This window comes from Manis javanica, chromosome 10, assembly GCF_040802235.1.
Source record: "Manis javanica isolate MJ-LG chromosome 10, MJ_LKY, whole genome shotgun sequence".
In the NCBI taxonomy this organism is placed as follows: domain Eukaryota; kingdom Metazoa; phylum Chordata; class Mammalia; order Pholidota; family Manidae; genus Manis; species Manis javanica.
Window position 1 is genome coordinate 112,149,558 of NC_133165.1, and position 17,012 is coordinate 112,166,569.

The 17,012-nt window shown below is 36.0% G+C and overlaps 1 protein-coding gene across 2 annotated transcripts in view; it reads left to right on the plus strand.

The window, feature by feature from the left end:
- EP300 (E1A binding protein p300) overlaps window positions 1–17,012 on the plus strand; it is a 70,335-nt gene that overhangs the window by 25,329 nt on the left and 27,994 nt on the right. For both annotated transcript variants that reach the window (XM_037006888.2, XM_037006889.2), the window contains exons 4-10: window positions 17–278; window positions 914–1,027; window positions 2,096–2,341; window positions 8,372–8,465; window positions 9,030–9,167; window positions 10,827–10,944; window positions 11,635–11,809. In XM_037006888.2, the coding sequence (XP_036862783.2) occupies window positions 17–278; window positions 914–1,027; window positions 2,096–2,341; window positions 8,372–8,465; window positions 9,030–9,167; window positions 10,827–10,944; window positions 11,635–11,809 (1,147 nt within the window). The remainder of the gene's footprint in view (window positions 1–16; window positions 279–913; window positions 1,028–2,095; window positions 2,342–8,371; window positions 8,466–9,029; window positions 9,168–10,826; window positions 10,945–11,634; window positions 11,810–17,012) is intronic.

Below are 17,012 nucleotides of genomic sequence, written 5' to 3' on the forward strand. Positions count from 1 at the left end.
TTATATCATCCCTCAGGGCCAACAGCAAGCCCCCCAGGTCCAGCAGCCAGGCCTTGTGGCTCCGGTAGCCCCGGGAATGGGTTCTGGAGCGCACACAGCTGACCCAGAGAAGCGCAAGCTCATCCAGCAGCAGCTTGTCCTCCTCTTGCACGCTCACAAGTGCCAGCGCCGGGAGCAGGCTAACGGGGAAGTGAGGCAGTGCAACCTTCCCCACTGTCGCACCATGAAGAACGTCCTGAACCACATGACACACTGCCAGTCAGGCAAGTCCTGCCAAGGTGAGTGGGCTCCAAGAGTGTGTGCGACTGGCAATATTTATAGTCAGTAAGAGAAGAATGTGATCAACTCTATTTTGAGACTCCTTTACTTACTGATAATGTCTTGCTCTGTATAAGGCTATGATAAAATTCAGTATTTTAAGAGTGTCTAGGGATGTGGTAGGAGAGGAATTGTAAAGGACTTTGATGATTATCCTTAATGGTTTTAATTTGCTCCCAGCATGCCATTCTTTAAATGTTGCTGAGTGTTTGCTATCACATGGGCAAACACTGAGACAGTGTTACCCAATGTAATATGAGTTGTGTATTTATAGAATCATTAGAAAATCTGTTTTTGTGTGTTTTTATAGAATAAAGCAGATTGCATGGCTTTGTGGTTGGAAAATAATGGGCTCTGGAGCCAGACCACTTGAATTCGAATCCCACTTTACTCTGTGACTGGGCAGATAACTTGACAAGTTTTTGCCTGTTCTGTGAACTATGAAATATTAGTACTAATGGCTGCACTATGAAGGGTGGTATGAAGATGAAACAAGTTAATAACATCTGTGGCAGTTGTAAAGTGATCAGTATATTAGCTGACACTAATGTAAAGATACATCCTGTATTTTTTTTCTTTTTCTTTTTCTTCTTAGTGGCACACTGTGCATCTTCTCGACAAATCATTTCACACTGGAAGAATTGTACAAGGCATGACTGTCCTGTGTGTCTCCCCCTTAAAAATGCTGGGGATAAAAGAAACCAACAGTGTAAGTGATTAAATCTTTCGAAGCTTTTATAGCAAAAGTATTCTTAGACTCCCACCAGTACAGCTTGGTGGGATTTAGAGTATTTCTTGATTATGTGAACTCCCTGTGACTGCCTAGTACTGTCACACTAGATAGTTTGCAGCTGATCTTTACAGAGAGAAGAGAGAGAATGTGGTCAACTCTGTTTTGAGACTCCTTTACTGATAATGTTTTCATATAGATTCATATTAATGAGGTTAGAAGTAAATGGCCCTTTACCAAAAATAAGATGCAGGAACTTGTCATTGTTAATTCTTTATAAAAACCATAGGTGAATGTATGCTCCATTTTTAAATCCATGAAAACTTCAAATATCATTGCTTTGACTTCAGGCAAGTTACTCTTTATACCTATGATCTAAATATTGAGATAATTTGAAATCATTTAAAGAGAAAGTAAAAAATCTTGGGATTATATTTAGAAATCTTGGATGATGAGAAGCTTAGAAAAAAGATTTAAATGCAGTTACTGCCCCTGTTCTTTAGAAACTAAACATTAAGGGTTTAGAATTGGAAGGCAAATTTGGAAATACACATGCAGCATGTGAAGAAGGAATTAAATTCCGTAGATTAATGAACAAGTCATAAATAGCCCAGTAGGAAATTGGGGCAAGGAAGTAGACATTCTCTAGAGAAAAGGAATGCCAAGAAGTTCACTATTAAATTAAGAAATGAATTAAGGTGCCATATATCTCTTCGTCACCTTGGCAGAGATCATGCCACCTACGGTTGTGTGGTGTGTTGTATGGCTCTGGCATTCAGACACTGTTAGTGGGAACATTGATGCAGTCCGTGAGAAAGTTTTTGGGCATTTTGGATCAAAAGCTTTTCATGCCAGTGATCCCCTTTAACCAGTAAGTTCTGCATCTAAAAGTTTTTTAAAAGAAGTAAGGGTAAAACAAGATGCATATATACTGAGATTTTCATAGTCACATAAAATAATTTTGTGTTTTTTAGAATTCACTCAAACATGCTGGTCTTCTTTTCTCGGCACCTTCAGTGTTTAATACCATTTCTTTGTCTTCTCTAGCAATTTTGACTGGAGCACCAGTTGGACTTGGAAATACTAGCTCTCTAGGGGTGGGTCAGCAGTCTGCCCCCAGCCTAAGCACTGTCAGTCAGATTGACCCCAGCTCTATAGAAAGAGCCTACGCAGCTCTTGGACTCCCCTATCAAGTAAATCAGATGCCAACACAGCCCCAGGTGCAAGCAAAGTCCCAGCAGAATCAGCAGTCTGGGCAGTCTCCCCAAGGCATGCGGCCCATGAGCAACATGAGTAAGTTGGTATCCTAGTGACAGATGTGCTATTGTATTTGTAAATGCCATGTAGTAGGCAGAATCAACTCCTTATTTTAGTTTCTGTGTGTCTTTCTAACCCCCCCTTAATTTTTTGTTAATGTTTTGAAGAAATTTGTTGTTTTAAAGATTGCAGTGTAAAAAAAGTCCCCTTGTAAACCACATACCAGAAGCAACTGCTACTGGTTTATATCCTTCTTAATCATTTTATGCATATGAGTTTTTATTTCTAGAGATGGGGTCCCATGTGTTAATTCTGTGACACACTATTTCTTTTTAACATAATCTTTCACTTTCCATACCAGTGTATCCTTTTTAACGGTTGTGTAGTATTTTGTTATGTAAAACAATCTCTTATAGGTGGATGTTAAGTTTCCAATTTTTTGTTTTTTAAAACCACACCAAAATGTTGTGCTTGGCTTGAAATATTGCTTTGGTTTGAAATAACTGGAAGTGAGTGTGGTTATTGTTAATACAGATTCCCATAAATCTAGCAGCAATAGTGTGGCCTTCTGAAATAATCTTTTGAGTGTACTTGTTTGCCGGGACTCATCCTACGACATGATTGGAGAGGAAAGGGAAGGAGTGATGGTGTTCTAATATCCTAGTTTGTGGTAGATTTCTTTCTCTAATTGTATGGTAAAATAAAAGATTTGCTGTATTACCCTTGCTGTCAGGCAGTTGAACATCTGAGATATTTTGTTTAAATAGTTAGATATCAAACAATAGTAAGTACATTACTTTTAATATTGTGGCTCTTCTAAAATTTTACTTGATGATAAAATTCTTCTGTAACTAGAAAACAGTCTGATTCTGAATAATTAATCCACTATACCTTTTCCTCTGAAATCCATTTTCATCTTTCTGTTAATATTTGCAGTAGGCTTTAGTTTCTGCCCATTATTTGATTCTAAGTGAGAAAATTGGGCCACTACTCTTGCAAAAGTGTGATGGTGTTGATTTTTGTTGTTTTTAACTTAAGGAAGTGTACACTATTGCATTGAGAAGCAGTGATAACTTGTTTTTATTGAGTGAGAAGTTCTAAAAACTAGACCAGAAATTGGGATGAAGAGCAAATTCTGGTCTTTCAGGCCTGTTTTCAGGCTCTTAAGAAGTAAAAAGCACATGAAAGGGGTTAAGAATGGAAAAGATCTGAGGATTTCACCCCCTCACCCCAGCCCCACCCCACCCGACCCCTGATCTCTTTGGTTTGGTTTGGTTAGTTGATTGCTTTTTTGACTTAAAGATAGCTTTTCTCATCAACCTTTCCCATGTTATGCAAAGTGCATCTTCCTTGAGTTTTAGGATCTTGACCCAGTACAGTTGTCTGCACGACCTGGATTTTCATTTTTGTAATTGGTTATTGCCCACTGGTTATTTCTCATTAATTTTTCATATTTCAGTGTTACCTTAGTTGAACTCTTTTCATTGGCTGTTGTATCATCTGTGTATGTTCATTTATAATAAATAGCCTCAAGATTATGTGGAGGTTAGCTTTTTGGGATTTCTTTTTACCCTTTCTCAGTTTCTTTCTCTTTATTTTAGGATTAGATTTAAGATTAATCAAGTTTCCATCTGTTTCTTGTTTTTCAATTTATGGTGCCTTTTTAGTAATCATCATTGTGAACCAAACTTCTAGAATGCCTCACTTATTTCTTTTGTTGTGTTAGATACTGTATTGGAAGCTAGTATGGGAATATTTACTCTGCTTTTCAGCCTATAACATCAGTGTGGTTTCTGTTCATCAGGCACAGCCCAGATAGGCAAAGACCTACTTATGAGGTGTTTTTCTTTTTACACCAAAGCCCTTTTAAAAATAATTCTGTGTGTTTTATGTTGAAGGGTGTCCCCTGTGTTTTCATTTTATTTTTATGAGTTCCCTAAAGTGTAGATAGTAAGTAAAGGATATGAATATCAAATGGAATCACATGACTGGGTCGTGTAATTTTCTCAACCGTCTTTAGATGGTTTTTAAGACAGTATTTACTACATATTATGAAAATGTAACTACTTTTTCACTTCACACCAAAATCTTAAATAATTTACTAGTTTTTAGCAAAACTTCATACTTTGGAGTGATGCTTTAGACCAGGGTTTTGTTTTGTTGTTGTTTTTCCTGTAAATGTTTTTTCTCAGGTTAAAGATCCTTTAAGGTTTCTATCATTATTAGAGTTGTATAATGGATTCTACTAGGAATGTAATAATTTTGATGATCAGAAATATGACTCGAGTTATGACTTGGCTGAGCATAGTGTCATATTACCAGAAAGAGTAAAGAAGCACACAGTTTAACACTCAAATTAATGTTGATAAGTGTATTTTCTTTTACTATCTCTTTTCACTCCTGTTTTCTCCCACTGATAGTTATTATTTTAGGGTATGTGAGGTTTCAGACCTGTGCTAGTAAGCTAAATCCACAAACGGGACTGATCCCCACCAACAGAGTAAAATTTTTATCCTGTTTGTAAACAAAAGTATTTTACTTGAGTATATTTCCATTTATTCAGTGCCCTAAAATGTTTGTCTTTTATGTTTTTCCAAGATTGGACTCCAAAGTAGTGCTGTCAGGTCTCACCCATATTATTTTAACCCCATAATATTGGATGTATAACTAGAAGTCCAGGGGAAAACTTGTCAGGAAATTTGGGCCATAAAAACATCTGTGTATTCTCCCTTACATAATTTAATATATTTTTCTGTCATAATCATTGCAGGTTTAAGGTAAACGTAGTATTTTGGTGATTTCTTCTACCTGTATGAGTGCTTTTTTTTTTTACTCCTGAATTTTATTTTCAAGCCTACCTAAAAGTTGTAGTAGTCCAGTAGAGACCATGTACATACATACCTTTTACCTAGGTTTATAAATTTTCGACATTTATACCACATTTGCTTTGTTCCTGTATGGACTTGAGATATCCTGCTTGACTGCTAACTATTTCAGCATGATTCCTAATAATGAGGACATTCTTAACCACAATACTGCTGCTGTCATACCTGCAAAATTTAACATTTGTTCAATAATGTCATCTTATGTACAGTACAGTCTGTTTTAATTTCTCCAGTTGTCCCCCAAAGTCAGCCAAGGCCTTTATATTCAAGTTTATGTGTCTTTTTTAATATAGAAGTTATTTGACCTTTTCTTTTTTGCTCATCACACATCGACTTTTTTTTAATTGAAGTATCTTTGATACACAATCTTCTGTCAGTTTCAAATGTACAACACAGTCACCCATATTATTAAACCGTCACCCCTTTAGTGCAGTTATTATCTGTCAGTGTAGAAAGATGTTACAGAATCATTGACTATACTCTCCATGCTGTACTACTGTCCACGTGACCTGTTTATATTGTAATTGTGAATTATTGTGCCCTTTTATCCCCAACCCCTACCCCTCACTTCTCATTTTTGTTTTGTTCCTTCTGTTTTCCTTTGTTTTTATATTCCACAAATAAGTGAAATCATACATCACACCATTGACTTTTGAGACCCCTGTAGATTGTCCTGTAAGTTGTGTTTGGTGGTTTTCTTATAATTAAATCCAGGTTAAACTTTTGAGATAAATAAGTCATTTGCGGTGGAGTGCTCTTCGTTTGCCTTTAACCTTTTTAGTATCCTTATTTTCTTCCATTGCTGACCTTCAAATTTTTGGTTAGCTACCTTTCAGTTCTTTTATGGAAATTCTGGAACTATTACCATCAAGAATTTAGGAGTTTTGATTTCTACTTTCTCGAGGTTCTATATCTCACTTATGTGGTAGTTAGGATTTCAAATTTATGTTCCCAGGCTGTCAGGTTTTTGGAAAAAGTAGTATTTATGTTTATGGGTCTGTATCATACCATCTTCACCCTAGGTGTATAGTGCCAGGTAGGATGAAGCACCAAAGCAAACATACTAATGCTTCCTTGGGAAAATGCATTCACAGTAACAGCTGGGGATTATAGGTATGTTTCTTGCTTGGCAGAACTGGTTGCAGTGCTGGAATATTCTCAGTTTAAAATTTAGGTAACCTTTGATTCACAAGGACATTTGAATAAATGATAAGCAGCATTCATTGAGGCGTGCTGTATGCTGAAAAAACTAAAGGGCATGGTCCCTACTTTGAAACATCTCTAGTCTGGATGGCAGGTAAATGATTTAAGTAGATGAAACTACAGGAATTTTATTACATATGTATCAGGTTATAGAGATTTTGTAGTAGGGAGGAGAAAAAGGAATCCATTCTAGGGCCCCAAAAAACATTGTGACCATGTTTGACCACATTCTTAATTAATCTTCTAGTTCTTACTGAATTCACTCACTCTCTAAAGGTTATCTTAGTAGTTTGTTAGATTGCTGCTACAGATTAACAAAGAAAAGTATGTTCTCGCTGATTTTTAGGTGCCATGATTTTTTTTATTCATTTTTTCTTCTTGACATATTCTCTGGCAATACCAGTAATGTCAGACTTTCTACATTTTTGTATTCTCAAGTAAGTGCTCACTCACTCTTATGGTCTTAAATACTAGTTTGTGTAAGGGTATTTCTGTCTCATTTATGACAGCCGTTACTTGTAGTCAGTGCTGCATATTAAATGGACTTCCAGAGACTGTGGAGAGAATGTTGTGCACTGTTTGTGTGCGCCACCAGAAAGCAGGAAGATAAGCAAATTGATGTAGTATCATCACTTTTTCTTGTACCTAATCATACTATTGCCACCAATAAAACAAATCTTTGTTAAATTAAAGGTATATAATTTTTATAAAAAGGGATTATTTACACATGGAGTGTTTACAGTGACAAATACAGGATTATGGACAATATAATTCTTTTCAAAAAGAACACTTCCAGCAAAGACATGTCAGAGCCAGTCTGATGCCGTTAGAAGCAAGATTCTGCCTAAGCATTTAGGAAGCATGAGAGAAGCATCAGCATTTTTCTTCACATCTAGCCAGTTTGCATTTCAGTGGGAGGTTTTGTTTGTTTTCTTTTTTTTAACTAAAACACCTTGAAGGGTATATTAATAGAATTGTGTATCAAAAACAGGGTTTTTTTTTAACCACATGAAAATTTGGTTTATTGTAACTTGCTGTTGCTCATTTCTGTTTTCAAAGAAATAGAATATTTATTAAAATAACAAATTGAAGAAGTTGTATGTGCACATAGAACTATTCAAGCTAGTTTGGAAGAGTAGTCAAAGTCAGTAAAACATGTTCAACTTTAAACCAAATGCTGCCTTACATTCCCCTCCCTAGGACCATAGTACTGAGGTTCGTCGTGTCCTTACATTAATTATACTTCTGAAAGCACATATGTAGAATAATTCAGTTCCCTAAACAATTTGGTTCTAGTGTTTTGCTCCTTTTAACATCATCATACTTAAGTCTGTCCATGCATCTATGCATATAAATGTAAGTGTGTCAGAGTGGAAATCCTGTCAAAGAATATGTGCATGCATTTTTAGTTAACCAGTTGCCAAAAAGCCCACCCAAGAGTGAATCAGTTTACACACTATGAATTGTGGTTGAAAAGGCTTCTTTCCCTGAACCCTTCTCAACACTTGATATTCTCAAAGTTTAAAAAATTTTCACAATTTCATACATGAAAAATACATTGCTCTAAGTTTACTTTAAGTGTAGTTGAGCATATTTGCATTTTTTAAGCTATTGTATTTTTATATAAATTACCTGTTCTTCCTATTTTATGGTTTATAAGGGTGCTTCATGTATTCAGCCTTTATGTATGTGCTAATTATATTGCTAATAATAATTTTTTATTATGTGTGCTTCTAGTATTTTTCCCTGATTTTGTCTCTTTGTGGTGATTGTTTTATTTATTACTCAAATTTCTAAATGTTGTCTGTATGGCTCCTGAGTTTTTGGGTCTTACTTTAAAGCATAAAAATTTCTTACAGTATTTTCTTCTGGTACTTTCATAGTTTTTCTTTCTTCCTTCTACTTATTTTTTTTTTTTTGTACTGCTATTTGATATTTAAAATATTCTATCTTGGTTTTTGTTTTGTTTTTTACCTAGGTGCTAGTCCTATGGGAGTAAATGGAGGTGTAGGGGTTCAAACGTCAAATCTTCTGTCTGACTCAATGTTGCATTCAGCCATAAATTCTCAAAAGTAAGTTTTATCTTGGGTTTGTGCCCTGTGTCATGTTTCAAACACTTTTTAGAATTCTTTGAGTTGTTTTGTTTCCTTGATTTGAGGATATCCTTGATGAATGAAGACAAATAATGTTTTGAGTCCATATTTAAGGCTTTCTATAACCTTATTTGAAACTCAGTTATCTGGGGTATCCTACACCTTCGCAAATAAAATAGAAAGTTGCAAGTATGCCGCTGCTTAAAAGACAAGTTGCTCCATCCCTGTGTTAAGAATTAGTCCATTGCCCAGTGGATTCTCTGGGATAAGCTATTTCAAAGTTACAGTTTAGTCTTATAAGCAAAACTTAGTCTTCTAAACCCAAGACTTCATCCTCCCTGCTACACAATGAAATGTTGTAGGTTGACTCCTTCACACAAGTATAAACACATAGACACTTTATTTCCTGTGGACTGCTTTATGTAAATAGACTTTTATAGTGTATTAGACCCATTGCAGTCACCACTGTCAGCTCTGCTTAAGTGAAATCTTCTTTCTCCTCCCCTTCTTTCACTAAAACTATTTCGTGACTCCTTTTTAAAGCCCAATGATGAGTGAAAATGCCAGTGTGACCTCCCTGGGTCCTATGCCAACAGCAGCTCAGCCATCCAGTACTGGAATTCGGAAACAATGGCATGAAGATATTACTCAGGATCTTCGAAATCATCTTGTTCACAAACTGTAAGATTGTAGGCATGTCTTATTCATAACGAGTTTCCATGTCAGCATGCTTCCAATCTGCCAGGCACTTAACCACAACAGGAATATTACTGATTTCTCTACAGCCTGGCTGATGCTGCTGATACTTCTGTTCCTGTGGCTTTCTTGCTTCCTATTCTCTGCTTTTCAACCTTTTCATTATCATTTGTAGGAGACTTTCAGCTTGAACAGTGTGTGAACTATTCTGCCTGGTAACAATAATCATTGTATTTGTTAAAATTATTCATTTTGGTGTCGCTGCCTTTACAAAACTCCTTTTTTTAAAAGAAAAACCAGATCTTAGCTCATTAGAATATGGCAGTGGCGACACTGTTTGCCATTATCCCTGCTAAAACTGCTGACAAGTTGAATCTGGTACTCTGTGGTGTCTGGTCTTCCACATGTGCACCCATCAGTAGTTTGTGAAATACCTCTGCACTTCTTGTTGCAAAGTTGATATATGCCCGGCACTTGGCCTCATGAATAGTCTTATTTAATTTAAAGAGCTCTTTTCAGATAAAAGAGGGAAAGCATATAGAGTAGTATATGTAATGTGCCTAAGTCATAAAAATAGAGCTTGGACCTCACTGATAACAGAGCTTACACTTCTGACAACATGTAGCATTTCTCTCTTGGGTTAGGAATCTTTTTTTCATTTCTCCACCACTTAATAGAAGGGTCTTCATTCCATCCATGTGTTTTATTGGCTTAGAACCATCTGGCTTTTTATCTTCTTAATTTATGTTTATATTACAGTAGCCTACCAGATACATTTGCATTTCATTTAGGAGTTGTTTTTTTTAAATGATTTCACTAGAAATGGAATTTGACAGTAAGGAGGAAACTCCAGAATAAACTTGATTTGTGACAAACAATTGTTTAGGAACTTTCACTTAATGGACAGAGACAATAGGCTATTTGGGATCAATTGCCTGAATTGATATTAAGGGATTAGTATATGCTTGGGAATTTTTTTACCAATTAAGATACTCTTAACTTCCATTTATTTCCTCCCCATCTGGTTCCTCTAACTACTATACAACTGAACATGGGTGTCCCAGTGATAAAATTAGTGGCTGGAAATCACATTTGTCAGTCTTTAGGAACACAAGTGCCAGGCATTTTGTAGAGACTTGCTAGAGAGTAAAAAATACTCAATTTAGCAGAAGCGTAGACATTTCTGCCTTCTTCACTTCCCATTCTTGATCTTTTAAGATTTTGTAGTGATTTTTAGGTTTTATTTTACTAAACTCAGTAAAATGAGAGCATAGGAGGATCTGAAGGGTGTTCTGCTTTACACTATGACAAAGGTCAGGTTTTCTGACTTCCTTTATGCAGATTGTATAGTATAATTTTTCTGCTCTACACTAGAGTGACGGGGACCAAGGAGTATTTTTTATGGCATCATTTCTTATATTCTGATAAGGAAAACCCTTTGTTTACTACAAAGAGACAACTTCATTTGGGCCAGTGTTATTTTATTTTTGAGTTTATCTGACAATTCTTTTTAAATTCTACCTAATGTACTCATTGTATAAAAATGAGAAAATACTAATTAGGAGAAGGTTTAAAATACTGTACAATTCTGTGATGAGAACAAAAGGCTAACATGATATAATGGTAGGATTTTCTATTCCCTAGTGTTCAAGCCATATTTCCTACTCCGGATCCTGCTGCTTTAAAAGACAGACGGATGGAAAACCTAGTTGCATATGCCCGGAAAGTGGAAGGGGACATGTATGAATCTGCAAATAATCGAGTGAGCATTTGTATTTTCTATATGAAATCAGAAGTGGACCTGTTCTGGTTGTTCAGTTGGTCTCTATTTGTTACATGTTCAGGTGATGCTATATTTCAGAGGATACCCTTTAGCTATCCTGTCTTACTGTGCACAGTCAAGATAACAAAGCAATTTTCTTAAAGCATATGTCATTAAGAATCACATTTTTCCTTTCAGTAATACAGTGCACTCATGTGGCACTTTATCTGGGTTGTCCTGTCAGTTTAAGTGGTTGAGCTGTTAATCAGCTCTGTGCTATTTTCACTAGGATGTAGTGAATCAACTACTTAATATTTCGATCTCAAGTAGTATTCCCATTTCTCTACATCAGTTAAACCTTCTTCTCTAAATTGGCACTTCTTCAAAATGTAGTGTATTCTTTTCATGTGCTGTAAATTGCCAGCATGTATTTCGTAAACCTACTTTGAGATGTCATGCTTTACTTTGTGGGGTCATAATAAAGCTGTTTTCACATTATGATTCCAAACATGAGCCTCATATTTGGAACAGTCTAAGAAAGTAGATTAGATTCTTCCCCCTTTTAAAAGTTTCTGCCTGCTTCCTGAAATGAAGCTAGCATCTGTTCTTAGGTTTGTTTGTTTTTTCCTGTTACCTGATGATAATTCTTTTTTTCTCATGTCTGCTTTTTTATTTCCCAAATTCAAAAAGGCGGAATACTACCACCTGCTAGCTGAGAAGATCTATAAGATCCAGAAAGAACTGGAAGAAAAACGAAGGACTAGACTACAGAAACAAAATATGCTACCAAGTGCTGCAGGCATGGTGCCAGTTTCCATGAACGCAGGGCCTAACATGGGGCAGCCGCAACCAGGAATGAATTCTAGTAAGTGCTTTTCTTATAGTTACTTAGGAGAGAAATTAGTAATAAAATTATTTCTAACAACCTAATAAATTTACATTAGATTGTGTAACTTGTTGTAGTTTTTGAATGATCCATTTTTGCCTTTGTAAAGAAAATAATCCTCTAATAAAAACAGTAACTGAATAGTATATAAGAGTCCTGGGCATGGTCCCTAACGTGTCCTGATATGGCATCATTTTTAGACCCCAAGATATGTTCTCTCATGGTACACCTAGAAAATATTTCACGAGTGTTCACTGATTTGGATATGGTGCACAGCCAATAGGTAGAGGCCGAGTAGGGTTCAGAGGCCTCACCAGCTTTCATAAATCCTAAACACACAATCTCATGTTACACAATATGTTCAAAAGCTAAGAACTATTTTTTAGAAGCATTTTTTAAAAATTTATCTTCACAGCTTCAGTGTCCTGATTATAGCAGCCATCTTGACTTAATGATTACCCAGATAGCCAAGATTATTCTGCATTGCCTTATTCATTCATTGGAACTCATTGTTCCAAGTAGTGCAATAAGCAGTAGATAGACAATAGTGAGGAAGAATACAGGATATTTAAAAGATGTGAGAAAGGCTAGGGAAAAACCTGGGTTTCTTGAGTTAGGGAACACTGACTACCTACAGGTAACATCAAGTGAGTCAGCAGGTGCCATCTCTTAATGCCATTAGTGGATTTGATAGGTGGGCTGAGAAATTCATCCCCAGGCCCTGAAGTAGTAAAGGTGGAGAACTGTTGGTTGCTATCAGCTTTTAGCAGCCTCGTTTGTTAACTTGCAGTGTGCTAGATACGTTTTCTCTGTGGGCCATGATGTGAAAAGAATTGAGAAGAGCGATAACATTTCTGGCAGAGGGAATAATACACATGGAGGCCCACTGACAAGGGAAGACGCATCTTATTTTTATTTATTTATTTATTTTGAGTAGGTAGGAGCACAGATGCTCAGAAACAAGGAAGTCAAGGCTAGAGCTGAGACTGCATCATACTGCTGATGGTTTGAACTAGGGCAGTAACTGAAGTGTGTGCATTTGAGATTCAAAAGTATGATAAAGTTTACTTGAGTTCTTTAGAAATTTGGTCCAAGTCTAAAGTCTATCAGATAGTAAATTGTAGTTTTATGTTAAAGTAAAAACAGTATAGTAACTGAACCATACTGTAACAACTGTGGAATAGGTATTAGTGGAACTCAGTAGCCCTAAGTAGATGTTGACCTTTAGCTTATACTAAATCTAGCATTTTGTATACCTTATCCCATATACAGAAATTAGTTGTAGAAGAATAAAGTTTTAAACTTTAAACAAAAATCTTAAAGTACTACACAGAACAATGTAGAAAAAGTAAAATGAAATAAGAAGCAGCTAAGCTAGCTGCTACCTGGAAGCTTTAAGAAAAAAGTGCAACAGAAGATTACCATAAATATAATTAATACAAACTAGAAAACAGACTCAATATTTAAAGACACTAATTTCCTTAATATATGACTTGGGAAAAAAGATTAGAGATTGGAAGAAAAATGAGAAAAGGAAAGAACAAGTAAAATTAGCAGAGACCGTTTGGAGTCTCTAAAGGTTAAAAATGTGTGTTAGTGACTATATAGTCACATGACTCTTGGTGAGCAGTTAAATATTTGTTCAGTCCTGTAAATCCAAGCATTCCATGTCTAGGAACTTAATGACAAGCAACAATGGTATAATTGCACAGAAATATCCACAGTAGCATGATTTATTCTATTGAACCATCAGAAACATCTAAAAGTGCCCCAGTATTGCATTGCTAAAGTAACCTTAGAGCTACGTACTAGAATATTTTAATTTGAGGCTCCCCCTTTACACCCAAGCAGTTGGAAGATGGAACAGATTTAACCAACCACCAGGAGCCCTCTACTTAAAGTGAAGGTCAAGGTGCCACTGGAGAGTGACAGCTTTAAGGTGATTCTACCTACCCTCTTGAGCAAACAGCTCACCCTGAGGGGACTGCTCACTATACTGAGATAAATGACAGTAAGGATCCAACTTGTGGTTCTTAGGTAGATAAGTTAAAACTGCAAGGGAAAGTCACAATCAGCAAATAGAAAAACTCTTTGAAGAAGTATTACTAAAGGCAAAGGGAATTTTCAGAAGAAAACATTTCTACAGTGAAGAAATGAAAACAAAATAGCAGGGGATAGAAAAGGAATTGAGTTTAAAAACCATGTTAGCAGTAACGAAACAGAAGACTTAACAGCTTTTAATAGGTACAAAATCAAATGAAAAAGAACAAAAATCAGTAGAGGATAGAGAAAGCAGGTACGGGAACTCCAACGAACCTAATGTAGGTGCTGTTGTCTCCATTTTACAGATGAAGAACTGAAGCACAGGGAGTGTTAACTAACTCGGCTGCACTCATACAGTCAGTCAATGGCAAAATTAAGAATCAGGTCCAGGCATTCTGTCTTCACAATCTTCTCTAAACCATTAAGATACAGTGAATAAACAGAACTGTGATTAAACTGTTAAAAAGTAGTAAAAGGAAATTTTATTGAAAGAAAAGGCTGAAACAGCCAACCACGTCTTGTTCATCAGTCTGTCTTAGGAACATAAGTTAACATAAAGGGAGATGAGGGAACATCCAGAAAATAAAACCAAACCATAAAGAAAAGGAATGATAATTTGACTAGGTAAAAAGCCCACAGTGAACCATAAAGGAGAAATGAGTTTAATAAGATAAATATATATGTACCCATGTGAACAATAGCCAAGATAGACCCGTTGATGGATGAATGGTTCAAGAAAGGAGGTGGGGCAGGGGGATTGGAGCGTTAGTGGATACATACACACAGTGGAACTTTATTCAGCCTTTAAAAAAGGAAGAAGGAAATCTTGACATTTGCAACACGGGTGGACCTTGAGGGCATTATGCTAAGTGTAGTAAGTTAGAGAAAGACAAATACTATATGATCTCACATGTGAAATCTTTTCCAATAAAGGGGATGGGGTGGGTCGTGCATACTGAGAACCAATTGGCAGTGGTTGCCAGAGTGGGGGTCGGTGGGAAGTAGGCAAAATGGGTGAAAAATGTCAAAAGGTATAAATTTCCAGTTACAAATAAGTCCTGGGGATGTAATGTACAGCATGGTGACTATAGTCATACTATACTGCATATTTGGAAATTGCTAAGAGTAGATCTTTAAAGTTCTCATCACAAGGAAAAAGATTTATGAGTCTGTATAGCAGCAGATATTAACTAGACTTACTGTGATTATTTTTGCTCTATGTACAAATACCAAATCATGTCATACATCTGAAACCAATACATTATGTGTGTCAGTTATATCTCAATTTTTTTAAAAGACAAAAACACTGGGAAATAGGGATGACACAGTTTTTGCACCCAGTATAATATTTTAAGTGTGAACTTATTCCTAATTTTTGTATTTGCATGAGAAAATTATGGGTAAGAGTAATGACTATGGAAGTCTTGAAACTTCTTGTTTTTGTATTTCTGTACTTGGATTTTTTTTTTATTTAGGCAAGAGGCCTGTGTTTATTATGTAATTAAAGAGTGGCTGTAGTAGGTCTATATATATCAGCCTACAAAGAGGTTCACGGTATGTTAATACAAGCAACATATACTTGCAGTCTGAAAAAGATAAACCACCTAATTGTTAACGACGTTGAATAAGGAGCTGACTTCAACTTTTTACAAATATAAATCCTTAAGAGAAAGTCAGTGACAGATCATTTCTGTTATAATCTGATTTTTTGTAATGTGACATATTCCCAGAAAAAAGTTCTGGAATAAATACTCATCTGTTAACACTGTTTTTTTTTTTTGTGGGGGTGGCAGGATTCCTGGATACTTACTGTTATATGTTATAAGGTTTTTGAATGTCTATGTATATATTTTGCATTAAGAGAGTATTTGTTTAAATGTGAATGATGGGCAGGCATTTTAATGGATTTGGATGTGTGTGTATATATTCTTTATCTCTAAATATTTATCTTAAAAATGATCATCAAAGTGTTCCTTCAAATGTTCATCAGATGTTCCTTTTGACAATGAAAAATTAAGAGCTACCTAATGGGTCAGCAGTAGATTTTGACATATTTCCACCATACAGTCAGTAAAAGCCATCATGTACATCATAGCTGTAAGCACTTGGGCCACATGTGGGCTGTAGAATTTTGTATTGTTTCATTTGCTTAGTCTCACTTATTTATAGACTTTGCAATAAAATCTGGATCTGGCTTTTCTTTAAAAATAGAAGGATCTAGCAGATTTGGCCCTGTCCCCTGCAAGGGCACCACTGTCTGTGGCTGGAGTAGTGGCCACCTTTAAGCAGGCTTGTGCTTCGTCCACCTCATCACAGTCCTCCCTGTCCCTGGTGTTTCAGGGGCAGCCTGATCTTTTTCTCACTCTTGAATATTAACTGCCTGTCCTCTGCTGGCATTTAGTTTGCAACGCCCATCCAGATTGTTGACAGGAAAAAAAGTTCCTCATATGTTAGGGGAAAACTTACTTTATATAAAGTGTGTTCAACACGTGGAAGATTAAAACTGTTAATAGAGGTCTACCTCCTTATATTTTATACAGTGAACATAGGTTACACATGTAACTTGGTAAATCTTGCACAGTTGTGTATAAAAGACTTTTCGAGGGTTTGGTGTTTTCTCCAGTTCTCAATTTTACTGTAATATAGTTTTAGGAGCAATATTAGTGGTAAATTCTTCTGAACTTAGTAACTTGAATTGCAGTAAACCACATGGTGGTGGGATCATTTTTGTTGCTATTTGGTATAGCAGACGTTTAGTAAATGAGCAGAAGTGGTAGAGTAAAGTTTGAAAGTTGTATCAATTTTATTCACTGACCAAGGTCTGTGGCTGGCTCTTAATGGAGTATTGTGCTGCATACCAAACAAAGAATCAGGCTTAGTCAAACAACAGCATATTAAAAGCTATAGTAGCTTCTTTTTTTTTTAAGACTTTATTTCCCTGTCACACTGAAAGCACTGGGAATATACTAACGGAATGTACTAAAAACATTTGAGGCATTTTCTGATGTTTCAGAACTAACATTTTCTTAAGGTTCCTGTCTAGCTTAAAGCTTTATTCTTTTGAGATTGAGACTGAATTCTTTAAGCTATTACTGAAGGTATTTTGTGAGTTGTGGTTTTTTTGTTTCTTTGTTTTAGC